The sequence below is a fragment of the Mus caroli genome, unplaced genomic scaffold (genome assembly GCF_978045245.1).
Source record: "Mus caroli unplaced genomic scaffold, Mus_caroli_1 scaffold_4, whole genome shotgun sequence".
NCBI lineage: Eukaryota > Metazoa > Chordata > Mammalia > Rodentia > Muridae > Mus > Mus caroli.
Window position 1 is genome coordinate 44,234,815 of NW_028227259.1, and position 24,733 is coordinate 44,259,547.

General features: G+C 40.3%; 1 protein-coding gene across 8 annotated transcripts in view; it reads right to left on the reverse strand.

The window, feature by feature from the left end:
- Positions 1-2,098: 2,098 nt before the first annotated feature.
- Bod1l1 (biorientation of chromosomes in cell division 1 like 1) overlaps positions 2,099-24,733 on the reverse strand; it is a 54,958-nt gene continuing 32,323 nt past the window's right edge. For 6 of the 8 annotated variants that reach the window (XM_021162326.3, XM_021162325.3, XM_085836662.1 and 3 more), the window contains 15 exons: positions 22,616-22,659; positions 21,266-21,326; positions 19,763-19,833; positions 19,280-19,352; positions 17,842-17,921; positions 16,182-16,260; positions 15,775-15,851; positions 14,908-14,983; positions 14,790-14,824; positions 13,051-13,096; positions 9,569-9,618; positions 9,381-9,462; positions 8,666-8,822; positions 6,245-6,385; positions 2,099-3,341 (listed from right to left, as the gene is read on the reverse strand). In XM_021162326.3, coding sequence (XP_021017985.1) covers positions 3,224-3,341; positions 6,245-6,385; positions 8,666-8,822; positions 9,381-9,462; positions 9,569-9,618; positions 13,051-13,096; positions 14,790-14,824; positions 14,908-14,983; positions 15,775-15,851; positions 16,182-16,260; positions 17,842-17,921; positions 19,280-19,352; positions 19,763-19,833; positions 21,266-21,326; positions 22,616-22,659 — 1,190 coding nt within the window. In that variant the 3' untranslated portion in view covers positions 2,099-3,223. The remainder of the gene's footprint in view (positions 3,342-6,244; positions 6,386-8,665; positions 8,823-9,380; positions 9,463-9,568; positions 9,619-13,050; positions 13,097-14,789; positions 14,825-14,907; positions 14,984-15,774; positions 15,852-16,181; positions 16,261-17,841; positions 17,922-19,279; positions 19,353-19,762; positions 19,834-21,265; positions 21,327-22,615; positions 22,660-24,733) is intronic. The other 2 variants (XM_021162324.2, XM_021162323.2) reach the window with 1 other exon arrangement.

Below are 24,733 nucleotides of genomic sequence, written 5' to 3' on the forward strand. Positions count from 1 at the left end.
AGCAGGAATCGGGCCCCTCTCCCCTCCTTCATAACTGCGTGTCAGAATAGGAAAATGGAACATTGAGCAGAGCCTTGTCTTGTTCCGTCTTTATCTCGCGCTGCCTAGTCCCCTCTTCTCTTCCAGGTTTCTAAGATGCCTTTCCAGACTAGAACCCAGACATGTGAGCTGCTGACTGGACACAACAGTTAATGTGCATATAGAATGTCTAGGTAGGACCTGGAGAAAGCGTATCTCCTAGAATCAGTATTTTATGCCATTATTTACTGTCCTCTCCAGCAAGATTCTGGAAATTTGGTGTGGTGATAAAAACAGCACCTTTGACTTATCTTCCCATCTCAACCTCAACAATGCTCTTTTCTTTAGATCCAACTTTGCTTGGAACATTTAAAACTTGAATTACAAATCTGGCCAGTAGTTGGTGCTTTGCCCCTTGCTGTGTTCTGTAGATGTGTCTCTGTTGTTGCTGCCACTCTTGAAGCCTTCAGATGGTGATACATCCCTGGTGTACACACAGTCCTAGACAGACGTCTACTTCCCAGAACAGTGACTGGTCTTGGTGGAAAGATGCCTGCTGTAACGCTTCCTTATCCCAAGTCTGTAGTTTAGGTTTAAAGATGATTGAGCAGTGATTTTTAGAAAAAGTGACGTATTGTTGCATCAAGGATGAACAAAAAAGACAAAAGCAACAGCAAACTGTTTTTGGCCTTTATTTCATTTAGTATTCTCTCCTTGGATCTCAATTGAGTTGGGTTTCCATCTTTTGCAAAGATGCCTGGAGGAAAACTCTGCTCCTGCTGGTCCTGAGGGCAGGGTTCCCCTGCAGAAAGTTTAGCACCTCCTTTCTGCAGGCAAAGGAAACACCCTTCTGGATCAGCGCTTGGAGACTAGGGTGGTTTCCAGTTTGATTCAAGTCACTATGAGAGGTCTCATTCGAAGAGTGGTGCTACCTGCAGACCATTCCTACTTAGGGTGAATGTTACTAGGGTCTGGATTTAGGAAGTCTGGATGGTGAGAGCTAAGCTGGAGAATCTGAGGAAAGAGGCCAGAAACAGAGATGGAGAATAGTGGTAGGTTATGAGTCAAGACCAAGCAGGTGTCCTCTGTGGGCCACATCACCCTGGCATCTTCAGGCATGGGGCAACTCTTGACTGACTATGGCTCTGTGATGGAGCAGCTGGTGGATAAGGCTTCTGATGGAGTACAGTGGTGGCAATGTTAAGCCCAGAAAAACGAGAGCTGGAGACAATCTGTGTTTATAGTGGGTTTGTAGGAGAAAGCCACAGGAATTCTGAGTTGAGCATTTTTTATGTTTATGTGTACCAGTGTTTTGCTTACATGTATACATGCATGCATGTACACCATGAACATTTTCCATGTTGGAAGCCAGAAGGCATCAGATTCCCTGGAATTGGAGGTATGGATGGTGGTGATGGGACTTGGATCTTTTAAAAAGAGCAACAAGTGGTCTTAACCGTGGACACACCTTGAAGCTGATTCTGGGACTACTATGTAAACTAGGATATCTCATGCTCTGAGCTCCTCCACTCTGCTTCATACTATCAACATCAAGTCATGACTGCGAGCTGCTCTTCTTCACACTTGCAACATCCCCCGTTCCACAGGGTCATTTCTCTTTTCCCCCTCAGCTTCAGAACCACCGGGAATTACTAAGAGGTAGCTGATGGACTTTACCAGAGCACAGATGATGCAGTTCTTCTGCTTGGCTCCACATTTCCTAGGAGGCAGCTTTTCCTCACGGATAAAATTCAATCTCTATGGCTTCACAATGAGATTGTGTTCAGGTGTGCACTAGTCATGGACCAATCAACTTAACACTGCTATTCTAGCAAACAGGATTATTGGGATTCAGTCTCATTTCTAACCGCATTGGCTTTTAAGACATGGGGAAAAAAAATTCTTGTCACTCAAGTTTTAGGGAAACATTTTATAATTTATATATAAAATTTCAGTAAGAAACAATGCAAAATGACAAGAATATCCACCTTACAAGAGCCAAAACAAAAAAATAAAAAATTAGAAAAAAAGACAATGAAAAAAAGAAAAAAACATAACCCCAAACAATAAAAAACCTACACATAATGAATGTAAATTTTAATTATAAAACAAGAATATGAACAGAGCATTTAAAATTTCAATCATTTGGCAACTGATCATATCATTGCAAGAAACAGATCCAATCTTAAGAAAATGTTATTTTATGAAAAACTTAAGTCAGACAGTTTGTTCATTATGGGAGTTAAATCATGTTTAAAAAAGAATCTGGCTATAAAACCAGTTTCTCTCCCGAAAGAACTGTATAAAACAACATGACAACCTGAAGCTGAATAGCCTGGAGCAGTCCAATCTTCAAGCACTTCTCTTCACTGAACAGACAGTATGGAGATGGTGGCCGAGGCTTGGGGTGAACACAGATGAAAAGAATGAACCCACAGAGCATGCCACCTGCAGTGAAGGGTGTGGCTTTACCTGGGCCAGGTAACTTACGTTATGGGGCTGGCAGGTAGAGCCACAGGGGCAAGGGTAATCGAAAGACAAAACAGTCGCGGCCTTGGACAGAAGCAGCAGAGTCCGTTCTTTAGCTAACCTACTTTACTCGGATGAATGCGTGAATTTCTGTCTCCTGCCTGGCCATATGCTGATAGTTACAGGGTACTCAGAGTCCTAGAACTCTTCTATTAATGACTGCATAGCATTTAAAACCCTCTTTTTATTAAAAAAAATTAATAAAATAAAATAAACAGATATATAGTAAAGTTCACAGATAAGATTTCTCTGTAAAATAAATAAAGTGTTCATTGATTAGCATCATCATACATTGAGTAAAATACAGCCTGTTTTTACATGTTTATATACTATACACAGATCCCCATGGGCAGCCTGGTGTCAGATGGGCTGGAAGGATTCCATTCTTGATGTGTCACATTGGAAACCCCAATTTCCGCTGTTAAAATATACAACTACTTTGCTGAGTTCAGATACAAAGTAAACTTATCTTCCTTTATCTGAAGTGAATGTACATAATACCGTCCATAAACAATGGTTTATAAAGCTGTTTAAAACGTAAAATGAACAAGCTTGCACCTAGGAACTTACAGCACATGCAGATCCTTCTCTTGTTTTTAAAAAAGAAAAAGGCCATGGGGCAAGGCTGGTCCATTTTCTTTCCACTGGGTTGTTAGTCAGAAAGCTAGAGCCATCATTACCGCTTTGCCTTTTTCAGAGGGTTTTCGTCTACTTTCTGCTGGCCTCTTGTTCGAGCTCCAGGAGGGCTGACTTCTCTCTTGCGCTTGACAGAAGGGGAGAGCTGTGCCTTTGATCTGTATTGAGCAAAAGCCAAGGTAATGAGGAGAGTTAAAAATCAGTTGCTTCCAACAACTTGGGAGTTTTTAACACAGTACCCTGGAGGGAAATCCCCACAGTCTTTAATACCAGAAGTTCTTGAATGTCTGGTTCTTCACCAGCAACCTTGGATAGACCAGACAGGGCTCTGGGGGAAGCTCACAGAGGCCTGCACTCTGTGTCAGACCTGCCACCCTGAGGTACTGACCTTGGTCTTGTTAGCATCCTTTCCTACATGTCCTTTCTACTGAAACACACACAGACCCCACTGAAAACAACTAGCACAAACATAGCAGGAATGTAACCTAGCATCGGACACAGTCAAATCATGTTTCAGAGTAGCATTAGAGAAGCCAGCTTGCACAGTAGGAAAAGGTTTAGAGAAGCATAGTAACTGATTCAACCATGTTACCATCCTCAGACACATATAGCTCTTGATGTCTCTCTTCTGCTTCTCAGACAGTGGTTCTCAACCTTCCCAATGCTGAGCCCCTTTAATACATTTCCTCATGTTGTGGCAACTCCTGACTATAAAAATTATTTAGTTGCTACTTCCTAACTGTAATTTTTGCTTTTGTCATGAATCATAAAGTAAACACCTGATATGCAGCACACATGACCTTCAAAGGAACTGCAACCCCCAGGTTGAGAACCACTGTTCTAGGATAAAACAATCAGACCACAGTGCATGTGTTTACACAACCACTTCTCTCCTTTCAGCACTCTGGACTGCAATGCTGTCTAAGCACTGCTATGTTCAAACAAAAAATGTCATCCTTTTCCACATTTTAATTAGTGATTTTTTTCTTTTTAGTCCTTTTTGAGTGTCATGTAGTTAGCCTAGGCAAGCCTTGAACTCCCTATGTAGCACATGACAAGTTTCAACTTCTGATCTTCCACTTCCTAAGTGATCTTACATGCATGCACCATCATGTCCAGTTTATGCAGTGCCAGTGATTCAACCCAGGACTTCTAGGGAAGCACTCTATCAACTGCGCCACACACTCAATTTTCTCTTTCTTTCTTTTTTTTCTAGTCATCCTATATGATCCATCTGACCATTTTTTTTCCCCAACTTCAGTTCAAAAGCCCTCTCGTGAGAAGCCTTCCAGAAGAGCAAACAGCTTCCTTCCTAGGAACTACACAGTACTTTAGACTTTTAATATAGAACTAGCCACTAGAATTTATCTGCTGTGCCTTTTCAGACTGCAGATTACGGCCAATACTTTCAAGCAACATGGTAACAGAAGATGACAGAAAATGCCATGTCACTATACCTATTAAGTTTACTAGTGAGTGTTTTGTCTGTTACAATAGTTTGAATGTGAGCACTAGTTATATTGTGAAACATAATTGTGAAACATAAAACGATCAAAAGTTTGAAAGTTCTAAACACATCCACTTCTGTCATTAAAAAAGACATTTCTCTGGGCAGTTGCAAAGATTAGACACATTATCTGGTTATATTTCTAATATCTGCTCATCATATGGTAAACATGCAGACAATGTTATATTGATAAATTAAAGAGCTGGCAAACTAAAGCTTCAGGATAAAAAGAAATGCAATGTTTTTGCTACAAAGGCATGGTTATTGCTCTTCTGACAGTAGAAGCAAACATTGAGTTGGATGGTGTTGCAGATGATATGGTTCTTATGGGTTACCTAAGAATGAGCTGAGAATGGCTGAGATGTCTGTTAATAATTCATCCCAAGCTATGTCATGGGAAGCCACTGGCCACACGGACCACTAACTCACTGCAGAGCTGCTGTGCAACAGGAGCCAGTGTTGTGCTGTGAGCTGTTAGCAGGAAGCAGAATCCTGAGTCAGGCTCCGTCTCTCCTCTTGTGGAAGCTTGCCAGGCTGACCAAGTCAAGCCCTTTCCTTACACGCAGAAGCCTTCTGGAAGTGCAGTCACAGGCCCAACTCTTAACAGTCACAATTGGAACCTCCACCATGTAATTCCTCTGCACATTTAATTCTGAGAAACATGTATCCATACTGTCCTGGTAGTCTGACACTCACATAGAAAATTAGGATGAATACTTCATCTCATCCAATGAGGATGAAATGAGAGAATTTCCTTCCTTCCTAAGACACATACATACCACAGTGTGCTATTAGGATCAAACACTGTAAGAGTATGCATGAACAATCTTTATATTCGTGGAATCACCTTTTGTTTATGTTAACATACACAAAGAGGAAGACAAGTTCCCAACCTCAAGGAAGAAACTTAACAGTTCAGTGGGAGAAGAACATTAGGCTACCTACACCACTGCCACCTGCCATTGCTAACTGTTTAGTGCTGCCTGCAGATACAGTAGGAAGGAGATGAGAACAGGCTGCAGCAGATAGGAGGCCCTGAAGGAGAGGGCTTAAAGAAAGGAAGGACCTGTCTCACCGAGGCAGGCAGAGAGCACCCACTGCCTAAGCACAGAAGAGCAAAGGAGGAGGACCATGGGAAGCAGAGGTGAACCCAGCTGAGGTGGAAGGTGCAAGCGCAGCTACCTGTTTGAAAATGCTTTTTGTTTTGTCACCTCTACAATAGTTTAAACCAGAAGTGTCTCTAAACTGTGACATGATTCACCACATTGTACAGACTGAACTATGCACTCAGACATGCAATCACTTGGGAAGAAACATGCCTGACTTCCATCTCTGGACATGAGAGTTGGCTAATAAGGCTCACAAGAGTCAAGGACAAGTCTGTGTGGCTGGGCCACATGGCAAAGCCACTAAAGACACTTTTATTTTAAGCCTTCCTATTTCTGGAAACCCATGATCCCCCAAGACAGCTATTTGGTGAAACAGATATCTTTAAGAAAATAGGAAAAGCATTACTTGGGAGTTAAACAACTTGAAGGGCAGGCAGGGACTTACCTTCCTAATGGGGGAGATTTACTAACTTTTTCGCTGGTAGATAACTTCTCTTTTGCTAACTTTTGGCGATTTCTAGGAGAAATTGTTTCTGGGATGCCAAGTTTGGATGTTGCACGTGTAGATGGCTTGCTATGATTCTTTCTGAAACACATTATAGAGACACTGGGCAATGGTAGCACTAAATTCTCTAGTCCGGAGGCTACTAGAAAGGAAGAGATTTTGCCTGGGCAAGACAGGTATGGAGACTCACAGGATCAAAGGGGCTGGGTCTCTTGATCATTGCTAGTAAATTGGTGTCAGCCAGGACTAAATTCTACCTCCAGGAAACTGTCTTTGCTTTTCCTGTGCATATTTTACCACAATCAAGAAGATGACTCTGAAAAATAGCAAATATACTGGCTGACAAGGCTAGCAAAGAGCTCATCAAACAGAGCAAGAGGCTAAGGTCACTGAGGGCATGATTCACAGCACTAAATGTTCCAGGTAGTCAGTTATACAAGAAAGAAATCCAATTAAGGGAGAAGCTGACTTTCCAGAGAAAAGGGAGAAAAGGACTTATTCAATATACGGTATGTATGCAATTCCATTTGAAGCAATTCCCGTTCAGATGCATACTGAGTATCAGTATCTGTAAGATCAGCAGAACAGCCCTTGTGGGTTTTTGGCCCACATCTGGTGTGGACCATTTGTTTCTTAGAGAGGATTAGATAGATTGGAGAGCAAACACTGGTAAGGAAGCTCAGGACAAGAAGGCCTGGAAACTGCCCTCAAATACTTGCGGGAATTATTATGAGGTCCCAAGAGTAGAAGTTCAAACACACAGAAGTCATAGGGAGGCTAGCATCTACAGTGCACAGGAAGAGAAGGCCAGGGAAGAAGAGGCCCTTGCAGTATGCACAAGAATATGATCGATACAGAGGAGGTACTGTGGCTCAGGAATCCAAGGTTAGCAATACAAGAGGATCACAAAGCATACATCTGACCCTGAGGACCTGGGAAACCATGAAGATACTAAAGCCGTGGGACCAACCAACCAATGCCGAGAAATTTAAACCAAACAGAAAAGAGTCTGTGAATAAATCAAACATTCCTAAAGAATATGACAATACTGGTAACTCAAATGACCATTAACCTACATATTAAATGACTTACTCTTTTAAAAATGTATTTTCCTTATCATAAATGATGCCATACATGTATATAATAAACTTTGGCTATTATTTTAAAAGGCAAGCCTGCTAGATACTTTTAGATATTCTCTGGAAGACAGAAAGTCTAATGAACTTTCTGTAGTTGAGTCCCACTACACTGAAGGAGTCCCAGGATTTTCAGCCTAAGAGTCGCAGAGGTCCTAGTGGTGCACCCATAGGATGTGCTCACTTTCTCTCAATAGGGCTCATGGCTCAGTCACTTTATTCCTATCACCCATTCCTCCTCTCCAACCCCTCTCTTCCAAAGCCCAAACATCACACCATTTGAAGGTTACTCATGAAAGCTCCTTGATTTTGTCTTTTGTATTTTAAATCTGACTCTTTTGAGAAATCAAACTCTGCCACCAGAGGCTAATAATGTCTATGTTTGGAGGGTTTAGAAATTGGTTGATTTTAAATCTTTTTATAAACATGATACTACATTACTATTATATTATGGTGACAGGTGTTAATGGTAAGACTTTCAAAATAAACATTTCAGTTCTTTTATATTAATTTTGGAGAATGAAATTACAGAAGATTATGCCAAGACCCACAGTTTATGAATGACACTGAAAATGGAAAATACTGGTGAATACTAGGGAGAGCCGTGCAGCATCACACACATCATCTCTAAGTGATAAGTGGAGAAGGGGCACTGCTGGTGTTAACAGGTGCACCAACAACATGGAGGGTCTGGGGAGGACTCTGGTGGCTAAATATACAACCAGCTTCCTTCCTTTAGAACACCGTCAAACCTAAAATACTTCATTTGATTTCACATACATTGACTTAGAAGAAGCAGAGAACTCATGACTTCTTCAAACCCATTTGACCACATATCCAGTTTCCCTCCAGAAGGTTTGTACCTCCATCAGGGTTTAAGAGCACATCTTTTAGGGAACATGTTCATCAGGGTCAGCATAGGTGATGTCTGTGGGGGCCTCGGTTCCTTCATGGTCCTCAGGACACACTGTCTGAGATAGTAGGTGCTTAAGAACTGTCTGCAGAGAGCTCACTAATCTCATCAAACATGCTCTGAAGTCAGTCAAGGACGCTGAAGTAACCCCAGCAACCGAGACAGAGACACATTCTCTCTGAGTGGAGACAGTCAAGACGAGAACACGGAAAGAAAGAAAGCGTCTTTGAGAGAGTCCTGTGACCCCAAGAGCTGCTTCCAGACAAGAGTAGCTGCGGAAGGCCTCTGAAGGCTTCTGGTTGCACCCATTACCTCTGTGCCTCTGATCTGGTGGCTGATCTTGTGGTGGCTCCCAAGGGCTCCTCCTCCTCCTCTTCCTCCTCTTCTTCTTCATCAGACTCCTCATCTTTTTTGTCCTCCGATGTTTCAGACACCGATTTCTGGCGCTTTCTTTCTGGCTCTGAGGATTCTGTTCAGACAGAAGGGTAACACCTGGACTATACAATTCCCAAAGACACTTCCAAAGGACAGCCATGGAGTAGAACTTAGGATATTAGCAACTTGGAAGCAGAAGAAGTGGTTTTCCACTTCCTTTTAGTTTCAGTACTTGCAGTTCACAACTGTTTACCTTAATCTCAAACACATTTGGGATAGTTTACTTATGCAGTTCACAGCCAGCATTTGCAAAAAATTCACATGTGCTCAGAAAAGCATCTGGGATGTGCCATTTCTGGCAGGGATTAGAGCCATTTCACACACATTTATGCAACATTTATTCTAGCTGCACCCAGCTGGATTTTTCTTCATCCAAAAAAGATTGGTTAAAAAGTGTGATTCTGAAATAAGACTGTAATTAAAAATATATATGTATTAGGGCAGAATATCATGGCAGTGAGAGTGTGGTGCAGGGAAAAAATAAAAATGACTGTATGTTTCTTGGTTTGTTTTTTTCCCTCTGTTGGTCTGAAGTTGGCCTGCTGTTTTCTAAAGAGAGACAGGGAGGGAAAAGAGTGTGCCAGACTCATACCAGCATCATCTGATGAAGTCAGTGAGCGTTTGGGCTTTCTTCCTCTCAGACGCATACTCGCTATTTTTTCTTCACTATCGTCCTAGAAACAGCAGCATTAAAGTTGAAAGGGTGGTTAGCTGGGCATTATCAACTTTATTTATGGAAGATACACTTTGATAAAAAAACAAAACAAAACTAGCACTTACATTGCTTGTACTTTTTTCTTGTGGGTTGGCTATTTCTTTATTGGACTCATCTTTAAAAAAAGCAAACCAGAAATTAAATTTCCACAGTAGATCTAGTCTGTTACCTGTCATCCCAATGTTAATATACTATTATATAATTCATTACTTAGGATTTTTTTCTCCAGATTTAGGAATATCAGAAACACCATAATAAAAGATCTTAGGTAGGTGACTACATACAAACATAGAAGGTAGCTCAGTCAGAAAGTGCCTGCCTTGAAAGCACAAGGGCCTCTCTGAAAGCTCAGAACACTAGAACACACTGATGAGGTGGGGGAGGGGGATGCCATGGCTCAGGGCCAGCCTGTTTACCCAATGGGTGATTGGAAGCTGATGGGAGACCCCGTCTGGAAGGAGGCAGGCGGCATACCTGAAGGCAGCACCTGAGCTTGTCCTCTGGTTTCCACAGGTAGGTACAGACATGCATGCAGACAAGTACAGCAACCCGCCCCACTCTCACATATACATATTAAAAAGACAGACATAAAATGCACTTCTATTTCATATATACCTCATTCACATGACTAGAAGGTACGACTATACAATATTTTTAGTGCATCTGTATCCTGAGTGCAAACCATTACAGGACAGTTATAGAACTTTCCACTTTATCATGTCAATATTGGAAAGGTTTTGGATTCTGAAGCTTTCAGGTTTTTGATTTGAAATGTTTCTTTTAAGTCTCAGTATTGCTCTATAAATAATTCAACTTCAGTTTACAGTTTGAAAATAATCAAGCTTGAGTAACTAGGTTTCTATAACCTAGTTGAGTGAATAGATTTCTATATTTTGTTCAGTCACATAATTAATAAGCAGAGTAATATTTTGACTTTTTACTCCAAATATACACACACCATGGAAACAACAAGAAAAAATACATCATAAGCCTATTGGTAGACTATACTTTATTCTTTAAACATTTGTCTGGTATAGATGTTACAATTTTATGAGAACATGTTATTATAAGGAAAATAAAGATTAGGTGGTATATTATTTGAATATCAAATTATGGGCAAGTACTCGACTCAAAAGTACTATTTTGGGGGAGGGGTTCAAAGGCACTACTCGTCAGAGATGAAGACAGTAGTACTGTCATTTTTATTTTTTCCCTACACCACACTCTCACTGCCATGATATTCTGCCCTAATACATGAAGCCAGGTATTCACAATCTTGACCCTCTGAATTATGAACCAAAGTAATCCCATCCCCTCTCAAACTTGTTCTCTCAGGCACTCCATCACCACAATGAAGATGGATGGATACAGAGCATTTTCTAGAATTGTATCTACCTGTGTGGTGGTGACGGAATAGAAATTCATCTAGCCACTCACCCAAAATGCATGCTTCTTGTAAATATGGATTTTCCTTTTTCCTCTCAATAATTTAAAAGTATGAGTGGTCAGGTGAAGGTTTAGAACAAAAAAAGACTGGATAATTAGTCATATTATCACAAGCTCCACTGTACCCCCTGACCTAGAGTGATTTTGCCACACAATCTCCCAGCTTACTGGCAGAGAACAAATGAACTGCCTATTATGGGGTGCACTGTGTGAAGGTTATCTCTGTATATTCAATTGTTGTCTGCTGGAACAGCAGAGAGCTGAGCTCTGGCCAGATTTTGGTACTGTTGTTCTTCTGGCTTATCACCTGCCTCAGCATTTTGTAACACTCTTCCTCCCTCACCTGTCATAAAGATCTGACAGACAGTAGATAGGCAGAAAAGGAAACAGGACTTCCAGGCTGAGACAGTGTCTCTGGGAGAAGAATCAGAGGCAGGAAGATTACCCAGCAGGTGGGCTGATGGAAATATCAGTAAAGAGCTGGCCACATTGGCCGGGCGTGGGGCTAGAGTGGTGGGGATAAATTTAGATTGAGCTAGCCAGCTAAAAGTCTAAGCTATAATAAAAATTCATAAGTCTCTGTATCACTATTTAACCAATGGTGGGTCCAGAAAGTTCCACTATAGCCTATATTGAAGAGTTTAGCAATGTTTTGAGTGGGTGCCAAAATGGACCTCTTTTTTAAAAACTTTACATTTTCAAGTGTTATCCCCTTACCTGGTTTCCCCACCTTCCAAGAAACCTCCCATCCTATTCCCCCGACCCCCTGCTTCTATGAGGGTATTCCTACACCCACCCACCCACTCCCACCTCCCTGCCCTCGATTTCCCTACACTGGGCCTTCATAGGACCAAGGACCTCTCCTCCCATTGATGCCTGACAAGGCTGTCCTCTGCTAATACAGTGCTGTCTTTTTTTTCTGAAGATTCACTACACTAATGAACATGAAAAGGTTAATTCAATAAGATCAAAGTCTGCCCTAAGCTGGTCATCATTACCCAGAGTCAGAAAATAACAAAAAATCAAAACCACCATATGATCACATAGATCAGAATCTTTAAAGTGCGTTCAATGTATAAAGATTTCTTATTGTCCAGATTTAAAATACTATAATAAAATCAGGTTAAAAACCATACCAAAGTAGAAGCCTTCTTCCTCCCTTAACAAACAAAAATAAAAGCCCACCCTCCCAAAGCAAACAAAAAACCCAAACCCAAACCAAAACAACAAAACCTTAATTTACCAAGAGCCAAGAAAAAACCTGAAGCAGAATGAAAAGCTTGTATAATTAGGTGTGCAAACACTGTCCATGGGTTCTGTACTTGCTGCATCTTGATGGTCAGACTCCATGATTCTCAAACTGACTGTTACCTATTTACAAACAGCTGTGATAGTCATCTTTTCTGCATACTGTCAATCCTTTAAACCCACTGATAGTGCTTTATTTCATTTAAAAATCCTTAAGCTATGAGATTAAAATGTACCAACTGTTAAAAATCTGGAAAAGACAGACTAAATAATAAGTAATACTTCTATTAGCCTCCTATCCAGGGGCAACCATTATTAACATTTTGGAATTTTCTCTCTTTGGAATGAGGACAAAAATACTTGAAATAATTCTATCTTTTACGATCTCAGTCTGTAAGGTGCACAGGTTTCTCTTACAAATTATCACTTCTCTGAGCTCAGTAGGTTGTTGCCATGAGCAACAACCTTCATAGTAACAGTGCTCCAAAGAGCTACTTGTTCTGTATTATCTCAGCAGAATACAGCAAACCACAGCTTTAATACTGTGCTACATTTATCTCCAGCCTTCACTCTTTTCCTGTCTACTGCCTTGTCCTGCAACGACAGTGTCCCAGACTCAACTGCAGACTAAAGAAAAAACAGTAAGTATATATAACTTTCTTTTTAAACCAAAAGTCAACTTATTTCATTGAGAAACAACAAAATTGTAAAATCTTCCTTAACAGCTAGGCTAGGTTCCCTGCTTAAGTAGGAAAAACATCTTATTTAGAAAATCACTCTTAAGAGTTCTTGCAAATGAACTGAAACAGCAGCCCCTCCTGAGACCACAGGCAGATGGATGCTTGGAACATACCTGCTTGGCTGACTTTTAGTTTGCCGCTAGGTGAAGATTGTTCTACCTAAGTTTAAATGAGCAAAAAATAAGAACAGTTTGTCATTATCATACAGGAAGACAAGCAGTACATTTTAAGGCCTTTATTACATAATCAGAGTAATGGGGATCTGTCTCCTGTGGCTAGTGAAACGGAGCTAGCAAGTGTGGATGCTCACGCTTCTGACCAGTCTCTAACACAGGACTCTTCCCGACCACCTTGGTACATCTCTGGAGACTGAATGCCACAGTGGTGAATTATGTTCAAAGTTGTCAGCTTTCCCTGAGGTCAGTCCGCCATGTCACATGTGGTTCTCTGCGTCTGCAGCCTTATAGTACTAAGAGAAGCACTCTGGTGCTACAGTACTGTACTATTTCACAATCCAAGGAAGCGGAGGATTACATGACTGGCCACGAGTCACAGGTCTGGGAGTACGTGGCAAAGCTAATATCTAAATCTAAAGTGATGTTTTCTAAGCCACTGCTCATTGCCATTGAAGTACATGGAATGAAATCCTCACACAATGATTTCACTGCGTATGTACTCCAGAGTCAAAGAGATAAAGTAGCAGTACTGGGAAATGGCTGAGTTAATAACGTGCCTGCTCCACAGACAAGAGGGTCTCAGTTGAGATCCTAGCACCCATGTAAAAAGCTGGGTGCATGTACTGGCTGGTTTTGTGTGTCAACTTGACACAGGCTGGAGTTATCACAGACAAAGGAGCTTCAGTTGGGGAAGTGCCTCAATGAGATCCAGCTGTGGGGCATTTTCTCAATTAGTGATCCGGGTGGGGGGGACCCTTGTGGGTGGTGCCATCTCTGGGCTGGTAGTCTTGGGTTCTATAAAAGAGCAGGCTGAGCAAGCCAGGGGAAGCAAGTCAGTAAGGAACATCCCTCCATGGCCTCTGCATCAGCTCCTGCTTCCTGACCTGCTTGAGTTCCAGTCCTGATTTCCTTTGGTGATGAACAGCAATGTGGAAATGTAAGCCTAAGCCGAATAAACCTTTTCCTTTCCAACTTTGCTTCTTGGTCATGATGTTTGTGCAGGAATAAAAACCCTGACTAAGACAGTGCAGAAATGCACATATGTAACCAAGAGTTGGTGGGAGAGATGGGTAGATTCCACTGGTCAGCCAACCTATTTATATCATGAGTTACAGGTTAACTGAGAGACCCCATCTCAAAAACTAAGGTGGAGAGTTAAAAGGAAGACATTTGATATAGGCCTCTGGCCTTCATGTGTGCATGTACATGCACACACATGCATTCACACATGTGTGCTCCCACATGAACTTATGCACATACTATACCCACACCCACACAAAGAGCAATGATGGTTCCCCTGCACAAAATGAGTGCATATTGAGTACAAACACAATTGAAGAGAAAATCATAAGGCAGCAAAGGCCGTCAGAAGCTTCCCTTGACAAGTTTGCACTCGAAATCACATAAAACAGTCAGTTTCTTTCTGTGTCTTAACCAAGGCTCTTTAACTTTAGACAACTGCACTCCTAGGTGTGGATGGGGTCAGCTCATGAACAGCTATCAGAACTGTCCATAGGAAAATACTACTAATCGAGGCATTATCTGAATGGGTAGCCACATTTTAACAAAGTATTTTGAAGTATGTAAATAATACAAAGTAGTTTACAACAGGAGCTGTTCACAGGCCAAGAGCAAATATTTGAATAGTTCTTTTCCTATCTTTTACAGTTACTTACAGTGGTAATGTCAGTCTCTGTTTTGGAGTCTTCTTCTAAAAAAATAAAGTAAAAATTTACTTAGAAGATCAATTTAGAAACCTCTTGTATATAACCTGAAGATGTGCCTAACACCTACTTGATTTAAAGGCTGTTTCTGCAGGGTATTTGCGGGGTCTTCCTCTTCTCCTTTTAATAATTATTGGCTGATCATCCTAACAGGGAAATGAGGGAAAAAAATCCCCATCAATAAAAGAATAATTCACCCTCCCTTGAATCAATTCAGAGCTCACGTAATAGGAATGAAGTCCAGCTTAGGTGCATTTTAGAGTTGTATTTCTTCTTCCTGTATGTAGGCAGTCCCCTTGCTTCCTGAGTACTGATAGTCCTATGAATCCAGAGTCCCACACGAGTAACAAATGCTTAGTGAGTGTTGTTCCAGACAAGAACTATGTCTGGGCTTTGTTTTAACCTACCTGTGGTCAAATGCTATCTCCTACCAAAAAAAAAAATCTAGTAAATTTCTCACAAAAAACCATTAAAGAGTTGGTAAACTAGCAATGGATGCTTTGGGATTTAGAGGTCTGTCTCAGGCCACTATCATTCTCTGACGCAGAAGCTAACTGTCAACTTGAATGGGCTGGAAGCAGACGTGGCTGGTATGGGGAAGCTGCAACCTCCTGGAAGCCACGACTGTACCTCACCGAGCTAGGTCTCCTTGGGCCCTCCTGCAGCTGTTCCCATTTCCTTCTGCAGCGCTAAGCTACAAGGCCAGGAACCTGACACTGCCCCTGGCAAAATGTTAGACTGATCCTATCTAATGATGACATAAATAGGTTTTACCAAGCAAACAAAATTAATCAGAATGACATTAATAAAGCATACTGTTTAAAAGTGTCCTGCTGCATTAAAAACAGCCAAAAAAGTACTTATGAAAAACTCACAAAGAGGCACATGACACACTGGAAGTTATTTTGAGCGAATAAGTATGAAAAGCAGTTCTCACCTCCTGTGACTTGATGCTGCCATCATCTTCATTTGGCTCAGTCTTTTCTCCTGTACCCTCACTGCTGCTAAATTCATCTGAGGAAAAGGCAGAGCTCAGCGCTGTGCTGGTGACCAGGTAAGCGTTCATCATGCTTCAGAGGACCAGCTCAATTCCAGCCACACATACACACATGCATACTTCATTTGCATAATTACCATAATTAGACCAATACACCCAACTAAGAATATACTTTGAGAAGAGGATGAAACTTAAAAATAATTGCAACTTTTCAAATGTAAGCGTAAGGCTCCGTGCTATATGGAGGGAGCAAATGGGCAGGAGGATGCTCCAGCAGGTGAAGCTTGGTGCAAGGTGTGGCGCTGTGTGGCCTGGGCCCTGGCATCCCGCAGAGGGCTCTCCCTCACCTCTGTCTTCCAGGCCAGTGCTGCTGTTTGTCTTCGAAGTAACTGAGTAGAATTCCTCTACATCTCCAGAGTTCTCTTCCTGTAGAGAAGTTGAACAAGACCAGTGGTTTCATTTTCAAATTTAATTCTGCATCCATTCACACTTTCCTGAGCTCCTCTCAATAACAATTTCCTATTTGACACTTAGAATCCTACTTGACATTTAGAATAGTTTGATAAATGTTTTTTAAAAATATAACCATCATTGCAGTTACTGGAACTGTTAAAAGAAGATAACAAAAACTGAAGGCAGAAAAGCAGACTTAGATACAAAATACCAAGGTTAGGTTTAGTTTTATTTTCTTCCTACAAAATGTACTTTGTCCATTTAAGAGAAACTCCAAAGGAAGAAATACTATAAATTGCATTTCTTTATGGAGTGGCAGAGGAGAGGGGTATAGAGAAAGAGAAAGAGGGAATATGTCCAAATGACATCTGGGGATTTAGTTGAACTAATTTAGAGTAGTATCCTCTGGCAGGTAAATTATTCATCAGTAGCTGAAAAACGTTTTGAGCTCAAAATGCCAAGTGAACCCTGAAAGCTAGAGTAACAACTAGGCTAGCAAGACATGCCCACAGGTGTAATCACTTTCTGATTAAAGTCCCACTCTGCAAAATGAAACTCATACTTGGAACTATTTGCTGGACCAAGACTTTATTGCTTCTAAAGTAATACATCCTTACTTCATGAACTGTCTTAGGAATGGTAAAATCACCCCTGACCTAGTCTACAGATCACTATTACTGTAAAATGGGATATTAAATAGCTTCTGAACATAGCTTCTGTGTAGAAAAACAATGAAAATACAGAGCATATTATCTATGGATGTTCAGGGTTCTATGTACTCTAACCAAATGCTGTATCTATCTCTGAGCTACTAGATTTAAATAAATGATTTAAAAGCTTACATGAAATTGAGAGAAAATGAAGTATCTTCGAATTGCTTCTCTCTCCATTTAGAGTACTTACTATCTTACGATCCTAGCCATGAACAGTGCAATGAGGAATGAGTTAAAAGCCTACTCTTTCCTAGGCACAACTCAACTGAAATTCATGGTACTACACAACTTTTCCTTCTTTGGCTGTTAAAAATCCCTTTTTAAATTTAGTTCACCAGTCCTTGTGGACACAAGGAGAACTGCTTTAGCAGATTTTATATTTGCATAGAGGAAAGTAACATGGACAAGAGAAGACAGAGAAGATAAAAAGTAGCCAGTCTCAGAAATGGCTCAGAGAACACTCAAGAAGTCCACAGCAGGAAGTGTGCACATCTGGGACTAGAAGGAAGGGGAGCAGAGGGAAGGCAAGTAGCGACAAGCCAATCTGGGTATGCCAGACTTGGGCAAAAAGTAATCAGAGGCAGCTCATCAACAGTTAATGTGCATCCCCACTTATCATGTACTTCTATGATAAACTGCAAGCCAGAAGAAAATATCCGAAAATCTTGAGAAATAAGGCCATTGAGCAAAATAGTAAGCAAGCATTATATCTAACTTTCATATTACATCTTTTATAACAAGCTGATTATTGTCAGAAGCATAATGTAGCAGAATAAACATTACAAGTATTCGCAACGATGCAGCTAGGCTCCAAACTTAAAACCAATCAGTAGAAAAATACCTTTGTGTCATGTGGCTCAGTTTCAGAATACTGTCTCTGTGCTGTTCCTATTCTGGAATCCAGGACATCTGGGCTATTATCTGTAAATCAGTGTGGACAGAATCATGAAAGAACAAAAAGTAACTGAAACTGAAATACAGTTCTATTTTAGGACAGTAGACTTTTTTTTTTTGTCTATGATACACTAAAGCCAAAAGTTATTCTAAATATTTTTAGAATGTAATGGGACTTGCTGGCTTGCTGGAAAGGGAGCAAAAAACAAAACAAAACAAAACAAAACAAAACACCAAAACTTCCAAATGTTATCAGGGCATGATAACTTAATTCTGAGAACCTAGGATAGTTTATCCCAGAACTCAGGAATGGGTGCAGGAGCACTGACAGTTCAGGAACAGTCTCAGCTGTATCTTCAGACCTTGCCTCAAAACGAAAACCAAACCAAAACAACAATAAAGAAGCTCACAGGGTACAGCCTTGAGCCTGAGAACCTGGGCTGTGGGAGCAGGTTTGCGTGAGGAAATGAAGTAAACTTCTCAGAACTTTACCCTCTATTCACTAGATATGATGAAGATAAACTGGACTTTAATAAAGTACCATGAATTGTATCTGAATATAAAATATGAAATCAATTTACTACCACAAAATAACCACATGCATCTAATTATAAAGGAGAAAATATGTATTCTTTCTATATGTTCATTCACTTGTATTTAATAAATTTCTACTTGTGTTAGGAAATGTCTGACATGGCAGCCACTAGCTGCATGTGTTTCAGTATTACTCTGTAGCCCAGCTAGGCCCAGTTCTCCTGCTCAGTCTCTTGAAAAGCTCAGATTCTGGATTCATGGTATCAGGCTCAGCATTAAGACAGAAAACTTCATGATGCAGTGTCATTATGTATTTATAAATTTATTACTATGGCCCATACTACCTAATATACTGAAAAAAATATTAATTAAAACAATTCAGCCTTTCATCCACACTGACCATATCCAAATGGTCAACAGCCTCTAGCAGCCAGTAGCCAGTAACAACGAACCATTTCCACCCTCGTAGAAAGCTCTATCACACGGCTGTTCTAGGCCATGTTATCAACAGGATGCAGCAGAAGCATTATTACATTAGCCTCGGCTAAAGAGCCTCATTATCTCTGCCCATTATCTGCCCATAAGAGAATCGCAGCATACATTGCCATCTGGCCTGGTCATAGGTCCCCATTACAGAGATTTGTGAGATGTCCACAAGTTGGGTTTTCTGCAGGAAATAGTTTCATTTCTGGATCCAAGTCTGAAAAGATCCTATTGGTGTCTCCAATTAGCCTCAAACATTATGAAGTAATAAACAGTTACTATCTTCATGAATTATTTTCTTGTCCCACGTTATTAAGTATAAAGAATGTAACTTTTCTGACATCTAAAACAGAAGCCCATAGGAATACCTAGTTCTTCTTCTGAGGAGGAGTAATCCGGCTTTCTGTTTCTTTTAGATATTTGCTTTTCTTCCTCTTCAACCTGGAATTAAGAATGAGCATGATATAGGTAGCAGGACCTGGATCCAGTCATTTAAAGAAGGGTGCACTTTGACCATATACCAGGGACACAGTACCTAAGTGTCACAACAGTAAGCAGGCACAAATGAGAGTGACTCTAACATCCACCTAACTTATATAAAGAGATAGTATTTGAGCTGCACAATTGGTCTTGAAGAGCTTAAAAAACAACAGCAACTACAGAGTTGGATGGGTACAGGACGATGGAGAACTGGGAGGAGGGCAAACAACCAAATTATAAATGAAACTTTCAGATAACCAATCAAAATCCAAGACCACAAAAAGAAAGAAAACCTTCCTACCACCTTTCTTCATGTTACAGGAAAACCCTACATATAACACATGCGTGCTTAAATGGACTAGGGAACACACCTCTTCAGGATCTGCTTCAACACTGCAACCGCTCAGAGCTTCCATGCTGCCTTTTCTACCACAGCATATTTCTGAAATGGTAAATACAACAACTAAAACCATATTTAAAAAAACATTAAATCTCTGAAATAAAACATCTGGATGTTAGGTCTAGTCATACCTTTGAATAGCAGCTATATACTCGGCACTGTGAGCAACAGTTCAGATAACTTTTGGTGGATAATAGGATGATAGGAAAATTCCACTGTCTGTCACTGTTGTGTGAATTAAGATCAGTGCTACAAAACTCAAGTTTACACAGCAGAGTTCAAGGCCTTCTTCCTTCAGCTTTGTAGGCAAACAGTGTCAGGTGTCCAAAGAAACCCCATGACATATTGCACCACAGCCATCAGATCAGCAAGCATCACAGCCTAATGAGGTCAGGTACAATGCAAGTGTGAAGTGATGACTATGCCGCCTGAAGATAAGCTAGCATTCAGTATACTGATGACGTGCTTGTAACCAAGCAAATCTGAACACACCAACACTGCTCATGTTTTTGAGGAATAGGGACATGCAAAATAGTACTCTACAATTGGAAAAAGCTGCAAAAAGGTTGTAATATTCACACATAACAGAAAAAAAAAAACAACTATGTAATGCTAACTGTTGTTATAATGAAGTAACTAGACTTACATAAAATAAAGAGAACAGAACCACAGAACATATTGCAAAATAGGCAAATACTGTGGAAATGGTTTGTAAAACGTGGTTAACATTCACCTAAACAAAGCAACGTATGCTATGTATCTTTATGAAACTAAAACCATACCTAATTAATGCAGAATAGTAGTTCCCTTTGGATGGGATGAAAGAGAAAGAGATTGTAACAAGGTAGCCCTATTATGGGGACTCACTATATTTGTAACATTTTAACAATTGAGTAAGACAAATATACTACATTTTAAGGTATGATAAACGAGGTGATGAGCATACACGTGTCTATCAATCAATGTCAGTGTTTTGTTATTGTCTAAAATACTATGTCATATTTGAGTTATCAACAAAATTAGCAGAAACCAACAAAACTCCACATGCTGGTTGAGAACAGAATTCTCTTTTTGGAGCTCGTGACCTTCAGAGGTGATGTATATCAAGGGCTGACTCATGAATGTGATGTGCTGACCTATTATCATACTGAGCCTGTGAGTATCTCTACCATACAAATCACATGACACTGCAGTTTGTGCCAGCATTGGACTGAACCCACAGTGAGGCTGCTGGCAAAGTTGTTGTAGTTAGTTAAGGTCAAATACCAATTAGCTGTATAACCAAATTACTCAATCTCTCTCAGTTATTCCCCAAACTACAAATGCAATGCTTAATGTTCACTTGATTGGATTATATAAACTACTTAAGAACATCTGTGAAAAGGAACAGAGCATACATAGTACATAGAAGGCTCTCAAGAAATAGTAATTATAATGAACGTTAAAGTTATGACAGTGGAACTCATTAACTTACCTTCTTTGTTTTGAGATTCAAAGTGAATTCCTTCATTGATTCTTGACTCTGAATTTTCAACCTAAATATACAATAAACAAGTTGTTTCTCGATAGTCTCACATAAACTTAAAGGCAGGTTAAAAAGTTATGTGTATACCTGGCTGTTTACAACAATGCTGTCAGGACTAGGGGGCATGTTCTCTTCAGCTTACCCAAAAGCTCAAGGATACAGAGGGCCTGCTTTGTGAAAAAAAAAATCTAACCTACTAAGTTATCATGCTTCAATGTTTATTCTCCTTGTCTTTAAAATGATTTCCGAAAAAGCAAAATAAGAAAAAAGTTCATGTTTCAGAATTCTTTTTCACTCAAAGAACTCTTACAAGTTCACCTCTTTAGCTATACAACCTCTTGAGCTTGGTGTAGCACACATCTGCAACCCTAGCACTGGGGAGGCTGAGGCAGAAGGATTGCTGTAAGGCTGAGGCCAGCTGGTCTACATATGAAGCAACAGGTTATATAGCAAGACTCTGTTCCAAAAAGTTAGAAAAACTCAAACAACAAAACTCTTAAGTATTTTTGTTCTAAAATTACCTACTTGGCAATCATACTTTAAACTATACAAAGTCTTATGACCTACAACATTTTACATCCCTCATGAGTATTGGAGGTTGCACTCTACTGGGGACTTGGAGTGAGGGGTGGCACACATGGTCTGGTCCTGTAGGTTTCAGCTTAGAGGTAAATTAGAGCCCCACTACAGGGGCTCCTCTTTCTTTTCAGCATAGTCTGTGAGCATCTAGGTACAGAACTGGGTGGTTCAATAAATTGTGCTAAGGACTCTGACCCCACAGTGCCTGGCAATAGGAGCGCTTTCCCATTTCTTCTAGGACACAGGGAAGAATGGCTAATGGAGATTTGTGAGCATTTTATAAAAATGTTCACCCCCCAGTGTTAGGTTCCCTATAGATACACTGGGGCAACACAAAACAAAATTTTCAAGGATACAAAGCAATTACAAGAATCACACCTGCGGAAAATGTTTATTGCAATCACAGTTCAGTCTATTCAGACAAGTCTTCTAATGTGAAGTTTAACTCTCAAATTATTTTGTCTACCGTGACAAGAAAATTTAAGATATTGCAATTGAATTTGCAATCCTATTATAATAAACCCCAGAAAGTTCAGAGTTCTTTATCAGGGATGTAGGCGACTGTAGAAAAGATCAAGTAAAGGCTGCTCAACTTGAGTAGAGAGCATGCTTCCACATGGCCTCCTGTACACACAAGTTCCTCATAGACTCTTCTCTACTCATCCTTAAATGAAAAAAACACAAAACATCATCAAAGCCCAAACTATTATAGCTACTTACATTTAGTGATTCACTCATCAATAAAGCTTCCATCTGTAGTTCAGCTGTTCAAAAACATGAGACAGAAGGAAACAACATTGTTTGAAATGTAGAGCAGCACATTTAAAGCTTTCCAGAGCAGAGGAGTTGAACAAGACAATCTCAAGTGACCGCTATTTTTGTGAATCGTAAAATTCTGACCAATCAGTTTTTACAACCTGTGTTCTGCGTATTACCAGAAAAACAGCTTGGATTTTTACAATAATGTCTGTAGCCCATTAAGACACTGCAGTGATTTAACATTTCAATGTTCTGTAGCTAAGGAAAAGGTGGAAGATCTTAAATGTTATCTGTTATACTGCAGTTAACACTGGCTCATTTAAAAATAATGCCAACAGATGAAAGGTTAGACCCTTTCTCCTCCAACAGCAATGGTCTGTTTATATTCTTTGGAAGTTGAAGTACAAAGCCTACTGTTTCTTCTCAACAATGACAGAATATACATTTTTCTTTTAAACAGCCTCCTTCTATGTAAATAGATCTCTTATTGAATTGTACCTAAACACAGTAAAACAGTCTAAAAGTAGATATGGGAACCAAAGACTGAGAGTGCACAAACATCTCCTTCTTGACAGTGAACATTATACAGTATTTAAAAACCCATACCCATTTAACCAATGAATTCATATTTTGGATTATTTAACTTCTGCATGAATGACTCGGCATCTTGGTGTAGTCTTGAGGACTGTGAACTTCTGTGTGGCTCCTATGGCCATTTCAGATGGCTTTGTCCAGAACGGTCCTCAGTTATGCCCTTTCCCCCAGCTTTCCAGACAGCAGTCATGTTGTGGATTATATGTAGTATTTCTTGAATCTAAATGATCCACTTTTACATGCCTTACTCATGGCATGTAAGTTGGTTTTCATAGAAGCTAGCCTAATGTTTTGTTGAAGAAATGGTTTAAAGAGCTAACAGCAGTAGGTGTCATTGCTGCCATCCTAGCATCTTCTGTAGGAACCCAGACTCTGCAACACTATTCAATACCAGAAACAGCAATCGGCTTAACATATTCCTTAGGATTCTGGTCTGAACTAGTACCAAAGCGTTTTCCTCAAGGCTCTGCTTGAGAAAGCAGATCTATAGGAGGACGAGTGGAAAAGCCGAGATTCAGGTTTTACTGGCTGTGCCTGCATCAGATATTGCCTGCCTCATCTCAGCTCTGGGAGCTATACATTTCCTTTAAGGTAGTATTTGAAGGGTTTTATGTTGTTTGCCATCCAGATGACACTGGCTGTGCCACTTGACTTGTAAGATATTTAACACTGGAGAAAGGGGGAGGGGGCAGGAAGGAAGGGAGAGAGGAGAAAGTTAAACTTCTCTCAAGAGAGAGAAGTTTCTAGTAACTTCCCCCATTGTGGTACTGAAGATTGAATTTAGAACCTTCTATATGATAAGGCATAATCGGCCACTCAGCTGCATCCTGACAGAGCAGTTCTTTTCTTCTTAATGTATGGCTGAGAAGAAAACCATTTTCTATTGCTACAATTGTTTTCATCCTTATTGCCTTACGCTAATGGTTCTCAGACTGGTGGAGCCCAGGGCAGTAGGTGCTTCCACCTACTCAGATGCCTTTTTCATCTTTTTTTTTCTTCCTTTTTTTTTTTTTTAAATCATAGTATAAGAATAAAGTACACCGTAGACTTATAGTGAATTTTATCTGGAGATTTTTTTGTTGGTGGTGGTATTGGTGATTAAAACCATGGGCTTCCCACATGCTAGGCAAGTGCCATACTTACTGCTGAACTGAATTACACTTTCAGCCACTGTTGGCATTTGGTATCCCTTTTAGTTAACTGTGAGCATAGCAGATGCAGGGCCAATTGAAAACTCCCTAACACAATCACAAACTCATAGGGCAGATAACATCTTAGTCGTCTTAATGTGAATTTTAGTTACTTTCTCATTTTTGTGATGAAGCCTGTTGACAGAGAAGGAAGAACGTTTACTCTGGCTTACAATCGCAGAGGTGCACAGTCCACTGTGGCAGGGAAGGCATGTTGGCAGAACACAAAGTGGCTGGTCACGTTGCTTCAATGCTCAGGAAGCAGAGTAAGAATGAGGAACAGGTAGGCTATCTA